This window comes from Moschus berezovskii, chromosome 7 (assembly GCF_049115385.1).
Source record: "Moschus berezovskii isolate FMDL1 chromosome 7, NW_MosBer_1.0, whole genome shotgun sequence".
Classification (NCBI taxonomy): Eukaryota; Metazoa; Chordata; class Mammalia; order Artiodactyla; family Moschidae; genus Moschus; species Moschus berezovskii.
Window position 1 is genome coordinate 89,314,529 of NC_142466.1, and position 22,064 is coordinate 89,336,592.

The following is a 22,064-nucleotide window of genomic DNA, read 5'->3' on the forward strand; positions in this document are numbered from 1 at the left end:
TAAGTATAACATATACACTGGATCTCCAAGATTCAATATAAAAATATTATAAAATAATCACATTAATAATTTTATATAGATTACATATTTAAATAATAGTATTTTAGATATATGGGGTTAAATAAAATAACTATTAAAATTAGTCTCAACTTTTTCTTTTTACATTTCTTAAAGCAGCTAATAAAAAATTGAAAATAGCTATTAGAATGTACTTTGTTTCTGTTGGACAATGCCATACTATAGTATTAGATATAAATGACCACTCATTCCTTCTTGAAATGCTGCTGCTTTTCTCCTTCTACTTCTTGGACTCCCCCTTTCTAGTGTGCAGTGTAACTTTCTCTTCCACTCACTCCTTAAACGCCAGAGTCTCCCAAGGTTGTCCTAGGCCTGTTCCCCTCCTCATACTAGGTACTCTTCCTGGGTAATCTCACCCCCAGCCAGGGCTTTCACTGTTCCCATATCCTGAGGACTGTCAACCCCTATGTGCAGATCAGCCACTCTCCTGAAAACACAATTTTCAACTCCACCTATGCCTAAGTATAGCTGCACCTACCCCATCATTATATCTTTACATATTTACCTTATTAATATCATAAATCTTGCCCCGCTTCTCCATTTCATTCAGGTTTTCACAATTTCTCGCTTTTATCACTATAATAGCTTTGAAAGTGCTATCCCTGACACCTTCCAAATCAACCTCCTTTTGCTATTTAGTTTCTAAAAACTCACACCTGGCCATATGATTTTTCTATTGAAAATACTCTGGGAGTTTCCCCACTGCTTTTAAGGCAAAATAAAAACTTCTTATAATCATACATAAGGCTTTATGCTTCATTATCAACCTTATAAAATCCCAAACTCAGGCATATCTAAGCACCTGAAGTTCCCTGAATACATCATGTGTTGTGATCAGTTGTGCCTGACGCTGTGCCCCCATGGACTGTAACCTGCCAGGTTCCTCTGTCGTGGAATTTTTCAGGCAAAAATACTGGAGTGGTGTGCCATTTCACACTCCAGGAGATCTTCCCAAACCAGGGAACGAACCCGAGCCTCTTGTCTCTCTTGCACTGGCAGGCAGACTCTATCACTAGCAGCACCTCTCCTAGTCATCCTTCAAAATTCAGCTGATGTATAATTCCCCCAGGAAAGGTCTCCATTCCCCCAGGAAAGGTCTCCAAATGCCCAAGTTTGAACAAGTGTCCATCCACTGTGTCACCATCACCCCTATACACAGCTCTACCAGTAACCCAATGGCACTGCCCTAGAATGACCTGGTAAAGTCTAAATTCTCTGAAGGTAGGAATTAAGTGGGGCTTCCTTGATGGCTCAGGCGGTAAAGAATCCGCCTGCAAAGCAGAAGGTCAAGTTTCGATCCTTGGGTTGGGAAGATCTTCAGGGGTGAAGAAGGGAATGGCTACTTACTCCAGTATTTTGCCTGGAGAATTCCATGGACAGAGAAATCCATGTCTGTCCATGGACAGACAGTCCACGGGGTCACAAAGAGTCGGATAATCGGACACAATTGTGAGACTAACACACACAGGCATTAAGTGTTTTAATTTTACCTGCCTGTGCTATTCTTAATGAGTATGTATTTATTAAATGGACATAAAATTAAATAAGGGAAACCTACAGAATAAACTAAAAGGCTAAAAATTCAAAACTAGGCTAATATAATCACTAGTTAAATGAAGAAAGTTAACCTGATCACTGCAGATGGTGATTGCCACCATGAAATTAAAAGATGCTTGCTCCTTGGAAGGAAAGTTATGACCAAACTAGACAGCATATTAAAAAGCAGAGACATTACTTTGCCAACAAAGGTCCATCTAGTCAAGGCTATGGTTTTTCCAGTGGTCATGTATGGATGTGGGAGTTGGACCAAAAAAAAGCTGAGCGCATAAGAATTGATGCTTTTGAACTGTGGTGTTGGAGAAGACCCTTGAGAGTCCCCTGGACTGCAAAGAGATCCAACCAGTCCATCCTAAAGGAGATCAGTCCTGGGTGTTCATTGGAAGGACTGATGTTGAAGCTGAAACGCCAATATTTTGGCCACCTGACAAAGAATGAGATGGCTGGATGGCATCACCAACTTGATGGGCATGAGTCTGAGTGAACTCCGGGAGTTGGTGATGGACAGGGAGGCCTGGCATGCTGTGATTCATGGGGTTGCAAAGAGTAAGACACGACTGAGCAACTGAACTGAACTGAACCTTATCACTCTAAAAATACTTTATTAGATGGCCTATTCCAGGACTGAATGAGTTAGCCAATAAAAATATATATCCTAAATAATCACTAAGAAAGCAAATATTCAAAAAAAAGCAATGACTGAAAAATTTAAAAACTAAATATGTTATTCTACTTCTATAGCCTGTTTTTCGGATCTTTTCTTCCCTAATTCTACTTATCAGTGCCTTTCTTTAGCTTTTAACATTAACTTTCTTTCCAATTAAAAGGTGCATTTTATTCCCTTCCCTCACTCAATCCTTTTCACTTCTTACCATCCTTCCAATTCTTCTTTTAATCTAACAAAAAATACACTATCTTTGTCATCTCTGCCAGCCACTTTGTATAAAACAAACGAATGGTAAAAAGCAGTGAATGGAATGATATCACCAGTCAGAAAAAACCATGTGCATTAATCTGGGTGGGTGATTTCATAATACTAAGCAGCTAATCTGGACCATATGCATAGTAAGTGGAGTTTGACATTCATATAAGTCCTTGGGGTTACTGCAGCAGGACAGCAAGAGATAAGAGAGAACAGCCAAGTTACTGGTGGTGAGGGCAGCTAAGCACAGCTTTACAAAATTCTCCTATTTGTGCCCATCATTCAAAAGAAAGCAGAAACAGACAGCGGGAATTCAGGAAGCTGTCAGCTACCTGAACTAGCATGGTTGGGTAACTGATTTGACGGTGTTTGCAGCAATAGCCAACCAGTACCAGATGCTAGTCTGAGCACCCTGACCAGGGTACCAACTTTAGGACACAAAATAAAGACTGCTGCTCCCAGGGCACTTATGAAATTCAGTTTTAGTACAGGATGGATTCTTAGAGAGGCAGAGAAGTATCTGAAGAGGAATTATATAAGTATTTAATGTAGGTTGGTAGGAAGAAACAGTTGCTATAATAGAAGGAAAGAGAGTACATTCTTTCAATTACCTGAGAGTAACTTTCTAAAATCACTCAATATTAGCTTTTGTAGGCATAGGGCAGTTCACCCTGAGGATCCATCTCATACGGAAGTCGCAATCAAACAAAAATGAAATCTCTTTAAAAACTTTATAACCAGCAAGATAATGTAACAGTGAAGGATGTGTTTGAAAGTTTCTGGACTATTAAAGCAGTACTTTTAAATAATCAATTGAATTTAAGGCAGTACAAATTTAAGTTTGTACACTTACCCGTGTCCAAGAATTAAGTTTTGATTCTCTAGAATTCTGTGGATCTTTCTTAATTAGACAACACAAGCACCATATTAGAATTTGGGGGTTTTCATCTGCAGAAATGAAGGTTAAAATAAGTAGGCTTGATAAAACAGAAAGAAAAGATAATCAGTATAAAATCTGTAAACATTATATTTAAAGGAAACACACTTATTTATAAATGTTTTAGAAAAATCACAAACTCCAAAGTTCACTGAACAAGCATCCAGGATCATGTGTGAAATTTAACTTTGTGGGTTTTTTTTTTCCTTCTTGTGGGTTCAGGATTACTTATGCTTAGCCCTTGTGTGGTCAATTCTTTTTCTGTCACAGAAGCAATTTTTAAAGCCAAAAGAGAAAGACGGAAAGAACTAAGAGAATCAGTCCTTTTTATTTTCAAGATCAGTTCTTTATTTTATTTTCAAACCATTAGTGATTTCAACCTTTTTAAGGCAACATCACTGCTATGAGCAGTAGTCAATATTTCTGATTTAATCTAATTGGCCAAAATATCTTCACTTGTCAGAAATAAATGTAACAAAAAGAATTGTTTTTAAAAACATTCTTTTCAGTAGCAGATGGTTTGGACAAAACAGAAGTCTTTCACATGCTCCTCATGAGGCAAGAGGTAGATGGGCTCCTTCTCAGAGTAAAGCAACTGGAGGTTCATTCCTTGTGGATACCAGGACAATTAAGGGAAAAGGCTGGGCCTTGCCCAGTCCACATATTTCTCATTCTCGAAGTCAGGAGACCTCCCCAACCACACACGTGAAGAAAAGGCTCCTCAGAGGTCAAAGGAGAGTTATCTTAAAGGATGTTCCCTACCCAGACACCTTTTCAGTAAAATCTATCTTGGCTAAGACATGTGTGCACACACGAGAGGATCCTGAGATACACCAAATATGGACCGTGAACCAAGTAAATCAAAATGACTGGCCAAAGGAAAAAATGGAAGAAATGCCCCATAAAAGTAATTCAAACTGCCACAAGGATGCAACTCAGGGATTCTCCCTCCGAGTCTGCCTATGTGTCTATCCACACGACTGTACTTTTTTCCCCCTCTGAATAAATACTTTAGTTGTTTCACCACTTTCTGTCTTTGTGGGAATCCTTTTCTGTGAAGCTGAAGGGCCAGAGCCCTCGTCACTAACCACTGGTCTAGTGGCTAGAAATCTGGGGCTTTCACGGCCACAACCCAGCCTCAGTTTTTGGCTGGAAACACAAGTACCCCTCCAAGCCTTTGCAAGCTGAGGCCACCTGAGATCACTAATTCTTTAAAGTGTAAAACTTTACTAAATATGTGATAACACTGTCAACCTTTGAAATCGTCTATGTGGTTAGCACATCTATTTGGTAAGCCATTTTCTCTTTTCTCCTTTGGCAACTAAGTCCATTCAAGTTGGAGATTTTATTTTATTTTATTTATTATTTTGTCAAGTTGGAGATTTTAGAACACAACTGGGAAGCAAAAATGAGGCCTAAAAACTGAAGATGTCAGTATCTGAACTAGAGCCAAGCTACTGCGGACTCTACCACAAAGCCATGGAGCTGCGGCTGAGGAAACCCAGCACCTGTAATCACACCTCTGCAGATCACCTGATGCTCTTTACTTTGTTATCAACTGCAATTTCATAAACAGAGCATTTCTGCGGGCTTCTTAACAAGAAATAAGGAGAACACAAACTATAGTAAGCTACCTCTGCATTTTCTACCACACATCAAAGGACTCTGATACTAATTTTAAATCCATCTCGCCCCTCCCCCCCAATAAACATCCATAAGCCTATGCTCTTCTAATAACTAACATTTCTGAACAACCTTTATCAGGAGTTATCCTGAGAGACATTCATATTTTTCCTAGTTTTTATGAGCTCAGATACCATCACTGGCTTGCCTGAAATCAGGTTATTGCAAGAATCATGTTATTTAACCTCTGAAGATTCTAGAGTTCTTCAGGTTGAATCAATGCCACTGATTAAAAATCTGTTGTACTATTTTAAATATCAGAAGAAATTATAACTATCTGCATGTCACAAGTGTGATAATACATCTATTAATATGCTTATGCAAGCATTCTTTCCCATGTTAAAGAGAATGCAACCCAATGGGAAGCATTTCCAAAAAATCAGACTTCACCAATAAAAAGAAAAAAGAGGAAGAATGAAAACGTTAGTGATAAAGCATAAATCTAAAAAATCCAAAAAATGAGATTCTTCCCCAGGTGTTAAGTGATTCTGCACGTTTATTTCAACAAGCGTATTATTTTTTACTTTTCTCTCAAAAAGAAAAAGAAGAGCCAGAGTAACTTTCACCCAGTCTTAAGGAGGTGCCTTTGTTTGCCCAGAATCAATGCACTGAAATGTACTATTAATGAGCTTACTTTGCTTTAGAGACTTAAAAATGAAAGCCACCACTTGTTATTCACGAATGCCACCAGCACTGTCTACAGGGGATGGCATCTGTCAGGTTCCTCCCTGGAGGCTCAGATACCAGGGCTGGGGCACTGGGGATAGAAAATTGCCTGGGATTCATCATGTGGGCAGTCATCAGTGCAAACCTGCATTCCAAAAATTAGTGTAAGGGAAAGGAATATACTAACATATATTTGCCACCCAATTATTTTATTTTTTGATATCTTGAACTGAAAGCCTAAATGAAAGCTAAATTAATTCTATAGTTTAAAACTGATAGCAGCATATTTTTAGACAATAAATATTTATTGTTTTCAGTTGCCAAGTTTGAAGGCAAACTCTCAAGCAGTAATAAAAAGCATAAGTAAAAGAGGCTACAGCTATGATATTAATATGTAAATCATGAGGGCTGAGTTAGAACCTACCAGCTAAAACTCCAAGATGAAGGCAGTAATTTTACACAGAGAACACCACTGAACAAAAGGCGTTTTCTCCCTTTCTATTATCTATTTTTTCTCTTCTCTTTGTATCTTTTAATTTTCAAATCCCTCCTCCTTCTTTATTATCCTTATTTCTGATCTCATTCTCACTTACCATTAAGGGAAACTTACTTCTTTCCTTGATGGAAATTGTTTATTTTTTTCATTGTATTTCAAACGTAATTTTGATATTATGAAATCATAAGAAAAGATACTTTCCTGGAAGAAAGTGCCCAGCTAGTCAAACAATAGTGGCAACATAGCCAAGGTTTGATTACTCATGGAGTTCTCTGCCTGTCAGTCTCCTCCAGGAGCTTGACACCAAATGGGTACTTCAAACAGGAAACTGAAATTTAATGGGCAATTCAAGAAATTGAAATTTAATGGGTAATTCAAAAGGTAACATAAGCATTTAAACAAAGATGGAGAATTTGTTTCTGGTTATGAGGGGCCAAAGTAATGGAGATTAGGTGCTAAGAAGAGATCACAGACAGATACAAGTTTAAGGCCATCGGGATAAATCAGTACAGCCTCTCACTTTCACACATAAAGAATCTCATCTACTGTCCTTCAAGAGTCAGTCCCCACAAAACCTCCCCTGTGAAACTCTCCTTCCCCTCAGCAACTCATTCAAAGCTCCACAGCACCAACCATCATCCTGAGTCTGGCTGACCTAATTAGGTCTCTTTCTTCCCTAACTAGAAGCTCCTTGGGTGTAGAAATTGTGAGCCATGTTTTCCTAAGGCTTGCAGTTTTTTGAAAGAATAGTGAATATATACATTCACATGAAGCTGGCTGGTGGTAAAGCCAGGACTGGAACATTTCAATCATAGTGGTATGATCCGCGGGGACAGATTATTACAAAAATGCAGGCTTTAGAGGAGTAGGATCTTGAATTTTATTAGTTCTGTATTCTGAGAAAAGTGACATATCTGTACTAATTCATAAATACCTATCCTGCAAACCTATCATGAATTCAATCAGACCCACTATGCAATCCACAGAGAAGAGTGCTCAATACCAAGTGAGCAATGCTGCTCATTTTACTTCAATTCTACAACATAAACTTTTTAACATATTAACATTTCTGAATTAAGGACACGTCCTATATCCACTGCTGCTGTTGCTCAGTTGCTAAGTCGTGTCCAAATCTTTGCGACCCCATGAACAGCAGCAAGCCATGCTCTGCCGTCCTTCACTATCTCCTAGAGCTTCCTCAAATTCATGTCCATTGAGTCAGGATGCTATCTAATCATCTCACCCTCTACCGTCCCCTTCTCCTCCTGCCCTCAATCTTTTCTAGCATCAGGGTCTTTTTCCAGAGTCAGCTTTTCACATCAGGTGGCCAAAGTATTGGAGCTTCAGTTTCAGAATCAGACCTTCCAATGAATATTTAAGGTTGATTTCCTTTTGACTGGTTTGATCTCTTTGCAGCCCAAGGGACTCTCAATACTCTCAAGAGTATTCTCCAGCACAACAGTTCAAAAGCAACTCTTTGGTGCTCAGACTTCTTTACGGTCCAACTCACATTTGTACATGATTACTAGAAAAATCATAGCTTTGACTATACGGACCTTTGTCGGCAAAGTGAGGTCTCTATACTATGCAGTCTAGGTTTGTCAGAGCTTTTCTTCTAAGCTCTTTTAATTTCATACCATCTGCAGTGATTTTGGAACCCAAGAAAATAAAATCTGTCAGTGTTTTAACTTTTTCCCCTTCTATTTGCCATGAAGCGGTGGGACCAGATGCCATGATCTTAGTTTTCTTAATGTTGAGTTTTACACCAACTTTTTCATTCTCCTTTTCACCTTCATTAAGAGGCTTTTAGTTCTTCACCACTAGGTACACTTAAAGGACATATTATTTCCTTTTGCTAAAAAGTGGTTATTCAATCCATGAAGTATCTAACAATGAATTATGCCTTTAAATGGAGGAAATTCAAAAGTTTCTTTTCCTTTCTCCTGCCACCATTGACCTAGTTCAATGATTTTCAAACTTTTGGTCATGATCCGTTGATGGATTGTAAAATCAGTTTGGGGTCATGAAAACCATTAAAATGGTATAGTGAATATGAATTGCAGGTAATAAAAGTAAGCATATTTTCATGAAACATGTGTATGTATGGGTGTAACTGTATCTACACATATATACACGTGCACAGAAAATGTATTTCTGGTCAAAAGTTTTTAAGAAACACTAGCTGAGTTGAAATATATAAATTTAGGACAGGCATGGCCCTAGTGGGCAAATATAGTGATGCCTTTGCCATTTTGGATCAAGAATTTGAAAAAGCTGAGAGTCAACTCAAGGGAAGAAGAGTCAACCCAAGGGAGAAGGGGAAGCAAGAAGCGCATAAGTGAAGAGGAAAAACAACAGATGAAGACAGTGGTAAAGTGAATGAGTGTGAGTATACACAGTGTACCAACAAATGTACGTTCATGGAAGTAAATGCAAATGCTGTCCCTTCCCCATCAAGTTCAAGCTTCTTATAATTACTTATAACAGGCAGGGACAGAGAGGTTATATAATTCTCTAAAACATGAAAGGGGAATATTCACTTTATTTTTGATTCTATAACCATTACGGGGGCTTCCCAGGTAGCTGAGTGGTAAAGAATCTGCCTGCCAATTCAAAAGACGCTCAGTCATGTCTGACTCTCTGCAACCCCAAGGACTGCAGCACGCCAGACTTCCCTGTCCATCACCAACTCCCAGAGCTTGCTCAAACTCATGTCCATTGATTCAGTGATGCCATCCAACTATCTCATCCTCTCTCGTCCCCTTATCCTCCTTCCTTCAATCTTTCCCAGCATCAGGGTCTTTTCCAATGAGTCAGTTCTTCATATCAGGTGGCCAAAGTATTGGAGTTTCAGTTTCAGCATCAATCTTTCCAATGAATATCCAGGACTGATTTCCTTTAGGACGGACTGGTTAGAGCCATTTGCAGTCCAAAGGATTTTCTTTTTTTTTTTTGGTAATTAATTTATTTTTTATTGGAGGCAAATTATTTTACAATATTATATTGGCTGGTTTTGCCATACATTGATATGAATTCGCCCCGGGTTTACATAAGTTCCCCCTCCTGAACCCCCCTCCGACCTCCCTCCTCCCTTTATCCTCCCTCTGGGTCATCCCCGCATGCCAGCCCCGAGCATCCTATAACATGCATTGACCCTGAACTAGTGATTCGTTTCACATATGACAACATACGTGTTTCAATGCCATTCTCCCAAATCATCCCACCCTCACCCTCTCCCATAGAGTCCCAAAGACTGTTCTATACATCTGTGTCTCTTTTGCTGTCTCGTATACAGGGTTATCATTTGCATCTTTCTAAATTCCATATATATGTGTTAGTATACTGTATTGGTGTTTTTCTTTCTGGCTTACTTCACTCTGTATAATAGGCTCCAGTTTCATTCACCTCATTAGAACTGATTCAAATGTATTCTTTTTAATGGCTGAATAATACTCCATTGTGTATATGTACCAAAGCTTTCTTATCCATTCGTCTGCAGATGGACATCTAGGTTGCTTCCATGTCCTGGCTATTATAAACAGTGCTGCAATGAACACTGGAGTACACGTGTCTCTTTCAATTTGTATGGAAATACAAAAAACCTCGAATAGCCAAAGCAATCTTGAGGAAGAAAAATGGAACTGGGGGAATTAACCTGCCGGACTTCAGGCTCTACTACAAAGCCACAGTCATCAAGACAGTATGGTACTGGCATAAAGACAGAAATATAGATCAATGGAACAAAATAGAAAGCCCAGAGATAAATCCACGCACCTATGGACACCTCATCTTTGACAAAGGAGGCAAGAATACAAAATGGAGAAAAGACAGTCTCTTTAACAAGTGGTGCTGGGAAAACTGGTCAGCCACTTGTAAAAGAATGAAACTAGAACACTTCCTAACACCATACACCAAAATAAACTCAAAATGGATTAGAGAGCTAAATGTAAGACCAGATTCTATAAAACTCCTAGAGGAGAACGTAGGCAAAACACCCTCTGACATAAATCAAAGGATTTTCAAGAGTCTTCTCCAACACCACAGTTCAAAAGCATCAGTTCTTTGGCACTTAGTTTTCTTTATAGTCCAACTCTCACATGAGTCACATGAGTGACTACTGGAAAAACCATAGCTTTGACTAGACGGACCTTTGTTGGCCAAGCAATGTCTCTGCTTTTTAATATGCTATGTAGCTTGGTAATAGCTTTTCTTCCAAGGAGCAAGTGTCTTTTAATTTCATGGCTGCAGTCACCATCTGCAGTGATTCTGGAGTCCAACAAAATAAAGTAGGGCACTATTTCCATTGTTTCCTCATGTATATGCCATGAAGTGATGGGACTGGATGCCATGATCTTAGTTTTTTGAATGTTGAGTTTTAAGCCAACTTTTTCACTCTCCTCTTTCAGTTTCATCAAGAGGCTCTTTATTTTTTTTTTTTTTTTCTAAAAAAGAATTTTATTAAAAAAGCACAAATGCAAAGAAATGAACAGAGGAAAATCCATGCGTCGAACCTGGACTGGTCACTTATGATAATATACATGCTACAATTCCATTCTCTCCAATCATTCCACCTTCACCCTCTCCCACAGAGTCCTAAAGACTGTTCTAAATGCCTATGTCTCTTTTGCAGTCTCTTATACAGGGTTCAGGTTACCATTTTTCTAAATTCCATATATATGCGTTAATATACGGTATTGATGTTCTTCTTTCTGGCTTACTTCACTCTGTATAATTGGCTCCAATTTCATCCACCTCATTAAAACTGATTCAAATGCATTCTTTTTGATGGCTGAGAAATACTCCATTGTGTATATGTACCAAAGCTTTCTTATCCATTCATCTGCAGATGGACATCTAGGTTGCTTCCATGTCCTGGCTATTATAAACAGTGCTGCAATGAACATTGGAGTACATGTGTCTCTTTCAATTCTGGTTTCCTCGGTGTGTATGCCCAGGAGTGCGATCGCTGGATCATATGGCAGTTCTATTTCCAGTTTTCTGAGGAATCTCCACACTGTTCTCCATAGTGGCTGTACTAGTTTGCATTCCCACCAACAGTGTAAGAGGGTTCCCTTCTCTCCACACCCTCTCCAGCACTTATTGCATGTAGACTTTTGGATAGCAGCCATTCTGACTGGTGTGAAATGGTATCTCATTGTGGTTTTGATTTGCATTTCTCTGATGATGAGGGATATTGAGCATTTTTTCATGTGTTTGTTAGCCATCTTTATGTCTTCTTTGGAGAAATGTCTGTTTAGTTCTTTGGCCCAGTTTTTGATTGGGTCACTTAGTTTTCTGGAATTAAGCTGCAGGAGCTGCTTGTATAATTTGGAGATTAATCCTTTATCAGTTGCTTCATTTGCTATTATTGTCTCCCATTCTGAAGGCTGTCTTCTCACCTTGCTTAGAGTTTCCTTTGCTGTGCAGAAGCTTTTGATTTTAATTAGGTCCCATTTGTTTATTTTTGCTTTTATTTCCAATATTCTGGGAGGTGGGTCTTGGAGGATCCTGCTGTGATTTATGTCGGAGAGTGTTTTGCCTACGTTCTCCTCTAGGAGTTTTATAGTTTCTGGTCTTACATTTAGATCTTTAATCCATTTTGAGTTTATTTTGGTGTATGGTGTTAGGAAGTATTCTAGTTTCATTCTTTTACAAGTGGCTGACCAGTTTTCCCAGCACCACTTGTTAAAGAGACTGTCTTTTCTCCATTTTATATTCTTGCCTCCTTTGTCGAAGATAAGGTGTCCATAGGAGCGTGGGTTTATCTCTGGGCTTTCTATTTTGTTCCATTGATCTATATTTCTGTCTTTATGCCAGTACCATACTGTCTTGATGACTGTGGCTTTGTTATAGAGCCTGAAGTCCGGCAGGTTAATTCCCCCAGTTCCATTCTTCTTCCTCAAGAGTGCTTTGGCTATTCGAGGTTTTTTGTATTTCCATACAAATTGTGAGATTATTTGTTCTAGTTCTGTGAAAAATATTGTTGGTAGCTTGATAGGGATTGCATTGAATGTATAAATTACTTTGGGTAGTATACTCATTTTTACAATATTTATTCTTCCAATCCATGAACACGGTATATTTCTCCATCTATTCATGTCTCTTTAGTTCTTCTTCGCTTTATGCCATAAGGGTGGTGTCATCTGTGTATCTAAGGTTATTGATACTCTTCTGGAAATCTTGATTCCAGCTTGTGTTTCATCCAGCCTGGAATTTTGCATGATGTACTCTGCATATAAGTTAAATAAGCAGGGTGACAATATACAACCTTGACGTACTCCTTTTCCTATTTGGAACCAGTCTGTTGTTCCATGTCCAGTTCTAACTGTTGCTTCCTGACCTGCATACAAGGTTTCTCAAGAGGCAGGTCAGGTGGTCTGGTATTTCCATCTCTCGAAGAATTTTCCACAGTTTACTGTGATCCACACAGTCAAAGGCTTTGGCATAGTCAATGAAGAAGAAATAGATGGTTTTCTGGAACTCTCTTGCTTTCTCCATGATCCAGCAGATGTTGGCAATTTGATCTCTGGTGCCTCTGCCTTTTCTAAAGCCTGCTTGAACATCTGGACATTCACGGTTCACGTATTGCTGAAGCCTGGCTTGGAGAATTTTGAGCATTACTTTACTAGCGTGTGAGATGAGTGCAATTGTGCGGTAGTTTGAGCATTCTTTGGCATTGCCTTTCTTTGGGATTGGAATGAAAACTGACCTTTTCCAGTCCTGTGGCCACTGCTGAGTTTTCCAAATTTGCTGGCATATTGAGTGCAGCACTTTCACAGCATCATCTTTCAAGATTTGAAGTAGCTCAACTGGAATTCCATCACCTCCACTAGCTTTGTTCATAGTGATGCTTTCTAAGGCCCACTTGACTTCACATTCCAAGATGTCTTGTTCTAGGTCAGTGATCACATTATCGTGACTATCTTGGTCATGAAGATCTTTTTTGTATAGTTCTTCTGTGTATTCTTGCCACCTCTTCTTAATATCTTGTGCTTCTGTTAGGTCCATACCATTTCTGTCCATTATCGAGCCCATCTTTACATGAAATGTTCCCATGGAAACTCTAATTTTCTTGAAGAGATTTCTTGTTTTTCCTATTCTGTTGTTTTCCTCTATTTCTATGCACTGATCACTGAGGAAGGCTTTCTTATCTCTCCTTGCTATTCTTTGGAACTCTGCATTCAGATGGGTATATCTTACCCATAGATGTAGGAGACGTGGGTTCAATTCCTGGGTTGGGAAGATCCTCCACAGGAGGAAACAGCAATGCACTTCAGTATTTTTAGAATTCCTGGGTTGGGAAGATCCTCCACAGGAGGAAATGGCAATGCACTTCAGTATTTTTAGTGGGAAAATTCCATGTACAGGGGAGCCTGGCAGGCTATAGTCCATGGGGTTAGAAAGAGTCAGACACAACTGAGCACACATCATCATTATATTATGCGATTAGTTTTTTACTTTTAAAAACATGGAAAGTAAAGATTCTATTAGCTAACAACATAGTCAAATCAAGACATTAAATCTTTATGTACACTTTCAGATACACATACTCCACCCTATGCTAAGCTCTGCGACAACCAAGAGAACAAAAACCACATTTCCTGCAACATTTAGTCTTCCAGGACATTAGACAGGCAAGCCAATAATTATAAACCAGTATAGTAAGGGTTATAATTAAGGGAGATGCTGGCAACTATGGACACACAAAGGAAGGTTCCTAACTGAGTCCTAGCAAAGCTATTTCAAAGAAGGTTTGAGGATTTGAGATGAGAACAAAGTTCCAGGCAAAAAGAACTGCGTGTCACAGGCCCAGACATCAAACACTGTTACTAATTTAACCTAGCTACAATGCACATGATATTGCTATTAAACAGGAAATGTGGCTAGACAGGTGGGTAGGAGGTCAGTGAAGGGACACCTCCCTCAAAGTGTCTTCAAATTCCTCCTAACCTTGGATAAAACCAAAATGTGTTCCCTAAATAATGGCAGAGCCAAGGCAGGATTCAGACACTAAAGAATTTTATGCATGGAAAACAGCACATGAGTTAATATGAAACTGTGAAACAAAGAAATTATTTCACTATAATCATTTTATACTGAATTTAAAAATGAGGCTGCAACAAACATCTGGGAACATCTGCCCTCTAATTCAAGACTTTCTATTCTCCTACACATCTGTGTGTGTATATATCCATACACATGTACACAAACATATATGGACAACAATAAAGAACGCCATCTTTGTAAAAGAACAATGAATACATTTGATAAGTTGTTTCATGAAAAATAAGAGCAAGGCTTATCATTTAAAGCTCTGAATGCTGTTAAACAATGCAAAGATTAAAATTATCATTAAAAGATTGAATTTTGAGAGGACATGCTTTGGATTCTTACCGTAAGCTAAGATAAAAGGACTCCAGCAAGATTTTGCCAACAGCTGGCAAATTGTGGGGAATCTTTCAATGATTGTATTTGAATCCTATAAAAGAAAATTATATTTGTTCAGTAGAAGGACACTACACATCTCAGAAAATACGGAACTGTCATTATAGGTTGAAAGAGCTTGAATGCTTCTTATTTCGTGTGTATTTTACAAAAATAGGTGAAAAACAGATTAGAGAAGATCTTTAAGTAAATAATTCTAATAAAGTTTAACAAGCAATCACCATATTTTATCCTTAAAATAAAGTTTAACAAGCAATCACCATACTTTATCCTTAAACCAGCTCACTAAAACTAAGAATTACATCAAGTTTAGGAAAATCAATTTTTTTGCAGAATTAACTTTATTTTGGGCTTCCCTGAGAGCTAAGTTGGTAAAGAATCCATCTGCAATGCAAGAGACCCCACTTCGATTCCTGGGTCGGAAAGATCCACTGGAGAAGGGATAGGCTACCCACTTCAGTATTCTTGGGCTTCCCTTGTAGCTCAGCTGGTAAAGAATCCGCCTGCAATGTGAGAGACCTGGGTTTGATCCCTGGGTTGGGAAGACCCCCTGGAGAAGGGAACAGCTCATGAAATGAAAAAATGCTTACTCCTTGGAAGAAAAATTATGACCAACCTAGACAGCATATTAAAAAGCAGAGACATTCCTTTGCCAACAAAGGTCCATCTAGTCAAGGCTATAGTTTTTCCAGTAGTCATGCATGGATATGAGAGTTGGACTATAAAGAAAGCTGAGCGATGAAGAATTGATGCTTTTGAACTGTGGTGTTGGAGAAGACTCTTGAGAGTCCCTTGGACTGCAAGGAGATCCAACCAGTCCATCCTAAAGGAGATCAGTCCTGAGTATTCATTGGAAGGATTGATGTTGAAGCTGAAACTCCAGTACTGTGGCCACCTGATGTGAAGAGCTGACTCATTTGAAAAGACCCTGATGCTGGGAAAGATTGAAGGCAGGAGATGAAGGGGACGACAGAGGATGAGATGGTTGGCTGGCATCACCAACTCAATGGACATGAGTTTGGGTAAACTCCAGGAGTTAGTGATGGACAGGGAAGCCTGGCGTGCTGTGGTCCATGGGGTCGCAAAGAGTCAGACATGACTGAGCAACTGAACTGAACTGAACTGAACCCACTCCAGTATTCTGGCCTGGAGAATTTACCTTTAAATTTATATACTTCATCCTTAAACCAGCTCACTAAAACTAAGAATTATAGCAAGTTTAGGTGAAATCAATTTTGTTGCAGAATTAACTTTATTTTACTCATATTTAAGTCAAGAAAGGCCACTCTATTCAAATATAACAAAGACTGCTTAACAGTGAAAAAATTATGGGTGATTAATATCTATATAACACCATATCTTCATCCTCATTTTTTAAAATTCTAACATAATAAGAAAACTTCCCGAGTCAGCTCCAGTAGCACTGTGTCAAGTAAGGTTTAGAACGACAAGAACTCTGGAACTTGTAAAAAGAAATAAGAGCAGCCAAAACATACAGATATATATCTCTGTTTATTACTATTTTGATTACTATATGCTAAATGACCTCATACTTGTCTACAACAACCTAAAACCTAACACACAAAAAAATATCAACCAAATAGAAAACAGCCTAAGGTTCAGACATACACATGGACCTTTTCCCACTTCTTTACCTTTCAATAAAGTTCAAAAATGAAATAAGACCAAATTGGGATAATGTACACATAAGCTGAAATGATAAGCATTTCCTACTGCTGAACCAATAAATTCCTCACATATGTCTGAGCATCAGTGTCTTGAACTTTCCAGAATCACTTTAAGGTCAAGTTACAAAAGTCTTGTTAAAAAAGTTAGCATTAGTTGTTCATACAGACTGCAACTTTTCTTCTACTTTCTAGAGACATGAGAACTGACATCATCATTATGAATTATTGTTCAAATTTCCTACTTGCTCCTTTGATTAAGGAAAGAAAATTTTAACACAAGAATACCTATACTAAATGATAATTTTGGTTCTCATTTTGAAATTAGAAAATAAGTATAATGTTTTCATAATATGAAAATGCACTAATTCAAAAAATATCTATTGCAATAAAACTAAGAAATTTTATGTCAAAACAAAATCACATCAAATTTTGAACACAATAACTTATATAACAATAGTGAAGACACTCATAATCTTAACAGTCACAAGAAAAGTCCACTTGAAATATCTGGAAGAAAAGGTCTTAAATTTTACCATCTCTTAGTTGAGTCCATTTTAGAATAGAGTTGAGAAAAGAGTAAACATTTCATCAAACTCTTCAATATTTAAGAGATACAAAGGCCTTTAAAAGAACCCCAATTATAGCCTGACAACAAGTGTCAAAATCTTGTTTATTTAAAAACAACTTGATTGGTCAGGAAGTCTCATGTGACAATATAACTCTTCAAGAAAGAAAAGACTGAAGTCATAATAAATCAGACACTAACAAACTACTTCCTGTCTCCATTACTTACAGGTAATTCGTGTGTCTAATCCTTCAATATGTTAGGTCAATACCACAAGTCCCTGACTGAATTCAGGCTTAATGAAATCTGGTGAAGAGTTCCTGATGTCACAAGATAACATTATTATTTTATTTTGGTCCACTACTCACCATCTCTTTCAAGGTTTCATACATCTGCCTCAGGAACTTCTGGAACTGTGGCAGGTGAAGGCATATGTCTCGCTGGGTTTCCAAAGTGGAGGCCTGAGTCCAGACAGAAAGCTTCTGCATCCAAAACTGATAATTAGAAGGAAGGCCTGCTGAGTCTTCAGCCATCTCAGAAAAAGGGACGAAGTATTGTGCCTTCACAGTGGTTGGCTACACACTGAAGAAAACAGTGAACATACATCAAATCTGTAAGAAAGAAGGGAAATAAAACATTTCAGAAAGAATCTTTTATCAGTGTCTTCACAACCACTGATGAGTTTTTACAGTGGATTACAAGGAGGATTACAAGGGACCAAAATAGCATGACTTCTGTGAAGTCATCTTTGAATTCTTTTAAAATGTGTCAGCCAGCTGTATCTCCAATTTTTACCATCTGAACTTTTTATCATGAGTAATATCATTACACTAAAAGTCATTATACCTCCACAGGCACATCGCTAATTATGTACAAAAAGCACAGCTGATAATACTTTATATATTCTTTTTAAGATTGAGCTATTTTTAAATGTTCTAAATATGAAGTTCATTTGAGTATTTTAATGTAATGGGAAATCAAAAACATCCATGGAAGTTTCATAATAGTCTGTGTCTGAGAAATGTTTTTGAAGTTCTTATGTTTTATATGCATTTCTGGCTTCTCATTTAGGTGTAAAAAAAAAATCTCTGGGCATTACTGTCTAATGAATTTTCTTCCTGGTTTCTCAATTCTTAGAAAAAAGTAAAATAATTCATTCCACATGGACGGATTTGAACAATCTGCTTAATTTATTTAAAGACTGCTGTATATGCTTCATCTCCATTCACAAGAAGAAATCATATTTTGGTAAAGTAAGATAAACTCTAATTATTGGGAAGGTATATCTGTCCTAAGTGACAGAAAATAAAAACTCATAAACCTGACTACACATCTGAAGAACATGTTAAAAAGAATGGTAGAATTACATACACAGAGAGCATGTGCCTCAGGCAGAGTTGGGTAAATAAACTCCAGGTGCCTCCCCACCATCCCAGCTCCTCGCCACCCACACCCCTAGGAAGCATACAGGGGGAAGAGAATGGAAGGCTGCCTTCAGCAGGTGCAGGCTTTTACAGACTCCTAGTTTCCTGGGGCAGGGATGATAGTCAGCTATCGAATTTCAAAAGACTACTCTCCAAGGGGTGAGTGAGTTTAAATCTTCAAAAGCAATAATTAACAGATAAAATGCTCCAAATTAAATGCCAAAAACATCAACAAAGGAGGTTTTCATTACTAAACAAGAAAGTAAGAAAAAAATAAGAACATCGTACAATTTGGCTACAGTGTAAAAGAATAAAATCTAGACAAGGAAAAAGAAAATTTTTAAATAGTACTAAAAATTTAGTTTTGAGAAGTACCATAAAGCTTTTTTAAAGTCTAATAATAGAGAATATATGCATACTATCAAATGGCACTTAATAGTAAAAAATCCAGCATCTGATTATTCGCTCCTATTATCGTCATCCAAGCCATCCAAGTTCATTCTATTCCTAAAATAAATATTCTTGCTTTCATTTGACCTCATTTATTTCTTTCCATTTCCACTGCTGTCATCCCACCCTATTCCTTATTTCTTCCCTAGAGTCTTCTATCCGGTCCCACCTGTTCCTCTCCAATTCATTTTCTACACTGTCGACAAAAACAACTTCCCCAATGTAAATCAGACCCACTCCTGCTTAAAATCTCTTTGATACTTTCCTTGGAAATAAATCTCAATTCCTTGCATAAATTATCCCAGCTCCTTACCAGAGTCTCTAATAAGACCTTGATTAAACAGAGCTCCAGCATACCCGCCCACCTCCTATGTTGCCTCTGCCCAGCTGACCGGAGTCCAGTCAAGGCCTTGCATCTATTTACCAAGATATGAAACCCTACTTCCAGGTCTTTCTGCTGATTCCTCCACAGCTCTTGGCAAATCGGTTAATTACTCTGGGCATTTATTTGTTCAGTCACTTACCATCTCCTCTACTGGTAAATACATCCTCTGTCATCCTTGAATTTAGCCCATGCATGGCCAATAATAAGTGTTGAATGAGGGAATATTTTTCAAAGTATAGTTCTAAGCTAAATGTTATAACAAAATGCTTTTTCCAGATAGAGCAAGTTTCAAAAGGTAACTCCCCCAAAAAAGAAAATTTGAAGGTATTTTTAATAATATTTATGTAAAACTTAATTATTAATATCCTATTTTATAACTACAGTAATAACAGCTTAAATATACAATTACTATGCTTTTGGCAATACAATAAATACTTTTTGCAAACTAGCTAACTTAATCCTCACAACAACCCTGTGAAATGGTACTACTATCTTCATTTTACAGAGGCACAGAGAGATTATGTAATTGCCCAAAGAAAGATTATGTAAAAGCCAAAGGAAGTGACTGTTAGTAAACAGCAAAACTATGGTTGTAGAATTTGAATTTAAGGAGTTCAGCTCTAAAGTCTATGCCCTTAAACAAAGAAATAAACTGAAGAAACAAACCAATGAATTTCTGACATGTTTCACACGCCTGTAGATATTTGAGTCAGTTTAGATATTTGAGAACATCAAACTGAAAAACTTTTTGATAGAAGAGACAAGAAAATATTTAACAAAATTACAAACAACCTTCAGTTAGCAATGGGAATGGATCTGATTTAACTGGAAAAAGCTTTAGAGATTATGCAGTGTAATGGTCCTGGATGCTCTATTTCACAGCCTATCTGGGGAGGGGTGGCAGTGGGAGAAGTATGATGGTAGTGATTGAAATGGGTTGTGCTCTGGCTGTGATGGTAACAGTAAGGGTGCTCCTGACATTTCGGACCCCGGAGTCAAGGACACTCAACACACTGCAATGCGCTGGAACAGCAGCTCAAAAAGGAAAATGGTCTTCCCCCAAAGGCCAGTGATGCCCCAGCTGAGAAATGCTGACCTAATTTGAACATTCTGGAAAGGACATCTGTTGGTTTTGTCTGTTTACCATTCCTCCTCCATTTTTAGTTATAACATCTTACTCTTCCTTGGAATGTATCTCTCTTACATTCCCCAAGTCTTGGCAGATCCTTTAATCATTTTATGGTACCTATGTCATCAAGCCAAGGAGTGAGAGGATGATTCAAATTTAACAAAGCAGACTCTGTGCTGGGAATCTGAATCTTCAGTAGATTGTGATAAGGGTGGAATTAAGTCATCCAAAGAGTCTCTTGATTTAGTCTCTATGGATGTCTTTAAAAACTATGAGTTTTCAGCCTTCTCTTTGATTCTGCCAGTTACCAGGAAGCATCCAATAATAATAGTTCTGCTTAAATTAACCACGGTTAGTTTCTGTGATTTTTAACACAAGAACACAAACTGATATCTCTGATATTATACAATATCTGATACAAACTGATATCAGATAGTGGGCTGCAGACAACATACCTTTGCAGAAAGGAGGGGAATTTAGAACTGCTACTAGGCCAAATCAGGTAAAATGACAGTGAAACTCCTGTTCCTATTATGGAATTGGAAACCAGAAGTCCATGGAAGAAGGTAATACAGATCAATGAGGCGTCACCTTTACACAAGGGCCCTGAATCATTAAGATACTCTAGTTCAGTTCAGTTCAGTCGCTCAGTCGTGTCCGACTCTTTGCGACCCCATGAATCACAGCACACCAGACCTCCCTGTCCATCACCAACTCCTGGAGTTCACTCAAACTCATATCCATCGAGTTGGTGATGCCATCCAGCCATCTCATTCTCTGTCGTCCCCTTCTCCTCCCGCCCCCAATCCTTCCCAACCAGTCCATTCTAAAGGAGATCAATCCTGGGTGTTCACTGGAAGGACTGATGCTAAAGCTGAAACTCCAATACTTAGGCCACGTCATGCAACAAGTTGACTCACTGGAAAAGACTCTGATGCTGGGAAGATATTCTAGTAGGAATGGTCAAGTGAAACCACTGGACTATCAAAACAGTCAAATATCTGATGATTTGCAGAGAACCCTACTTACCAGATGAGGAGCCAATGGGTCTTAGTCAGTGATATTACATTGTCATAAACATAATCAAGTGGTTACGCCAACTCAAGGTGCACTTTTAGATGTGAGTCCTGACTGGGACAAATTAATACTCTTGGCACCTAGAATTCAGTTAGGAAGCTGGTTATCTCCATTTATCCATGGGGATAAACTGAGGATATGAGAAAGCAGTTGCCTTTTACCTGCCTCAGAGATATCAACTCCAGATACAGCATATTACACTGGTCTACCACAGTGAAAATACCAGGCTGATAGAACCTGGAAAGTATGAAGACACAGGTGCTTTGTCTGTATTCCATATGGTGGGATACAAATTCCATGAACATACAGGGTCTGCCACTTCAGAAGTTTCTTATAATCCAATTATCTGTGTCAGATGAGAATGTGTCCTTTAAAATGAAGATACACAAGAATCTAGTACCAGAGGTTGCCTCCATTGTGGAGACCAAGGTGGTTGGATGGTAAGCACAGGAAAGGAAATCTCCTTTTCCATAATTTTACTGTACCCTTTTTTGCATTTTTTTAATTTAATGCCATGTGTACTAGTTACTGACTCAAAATAATAAACAAACAAAAATAAGGT

The 22,064-nt window shown here is 38.2% G+C and overlaps 1 protein-coding gene across 4 annotated transcripts in view; it reads right to left on the reverse strand.

Moving 5' to 3' along the window:
- FANCC (FA complementation group C) overlaps positions 1-22,064 on the reverse strand; it is a 330,131-nt gene that overhangs the window by 197,931 nt on the left and 110,136 nt on the right. For 2 of the 4 annotated variants that reach the window (XM_088838100.1, XM_088838099.1), the window contains exons 5-7: positions 17,406-17,648; positions 14,734-14,818; positions 3,411-3,505 (exon numbers count right to left, since the gene is read on the reverse strand). In XM_088838100.1, the coding sequence (XP_088694226.1) occupies positions 3,411-3,505; positions 14,734-14,818; positions 17,406-17,570 (345 nt within the window). In that variant the 5' untranslated portion in view covers positions 17,571-17,648. The remainder of the gene's footprint in view (positions 1-3,410; positions 3,506-14,733; positions 14,819-17,405; positions 17,649-22,064) is intronic. The other 2 variants (XM_088838102.1, XM_088838101.1) reach the window with 1 other exon arrangement.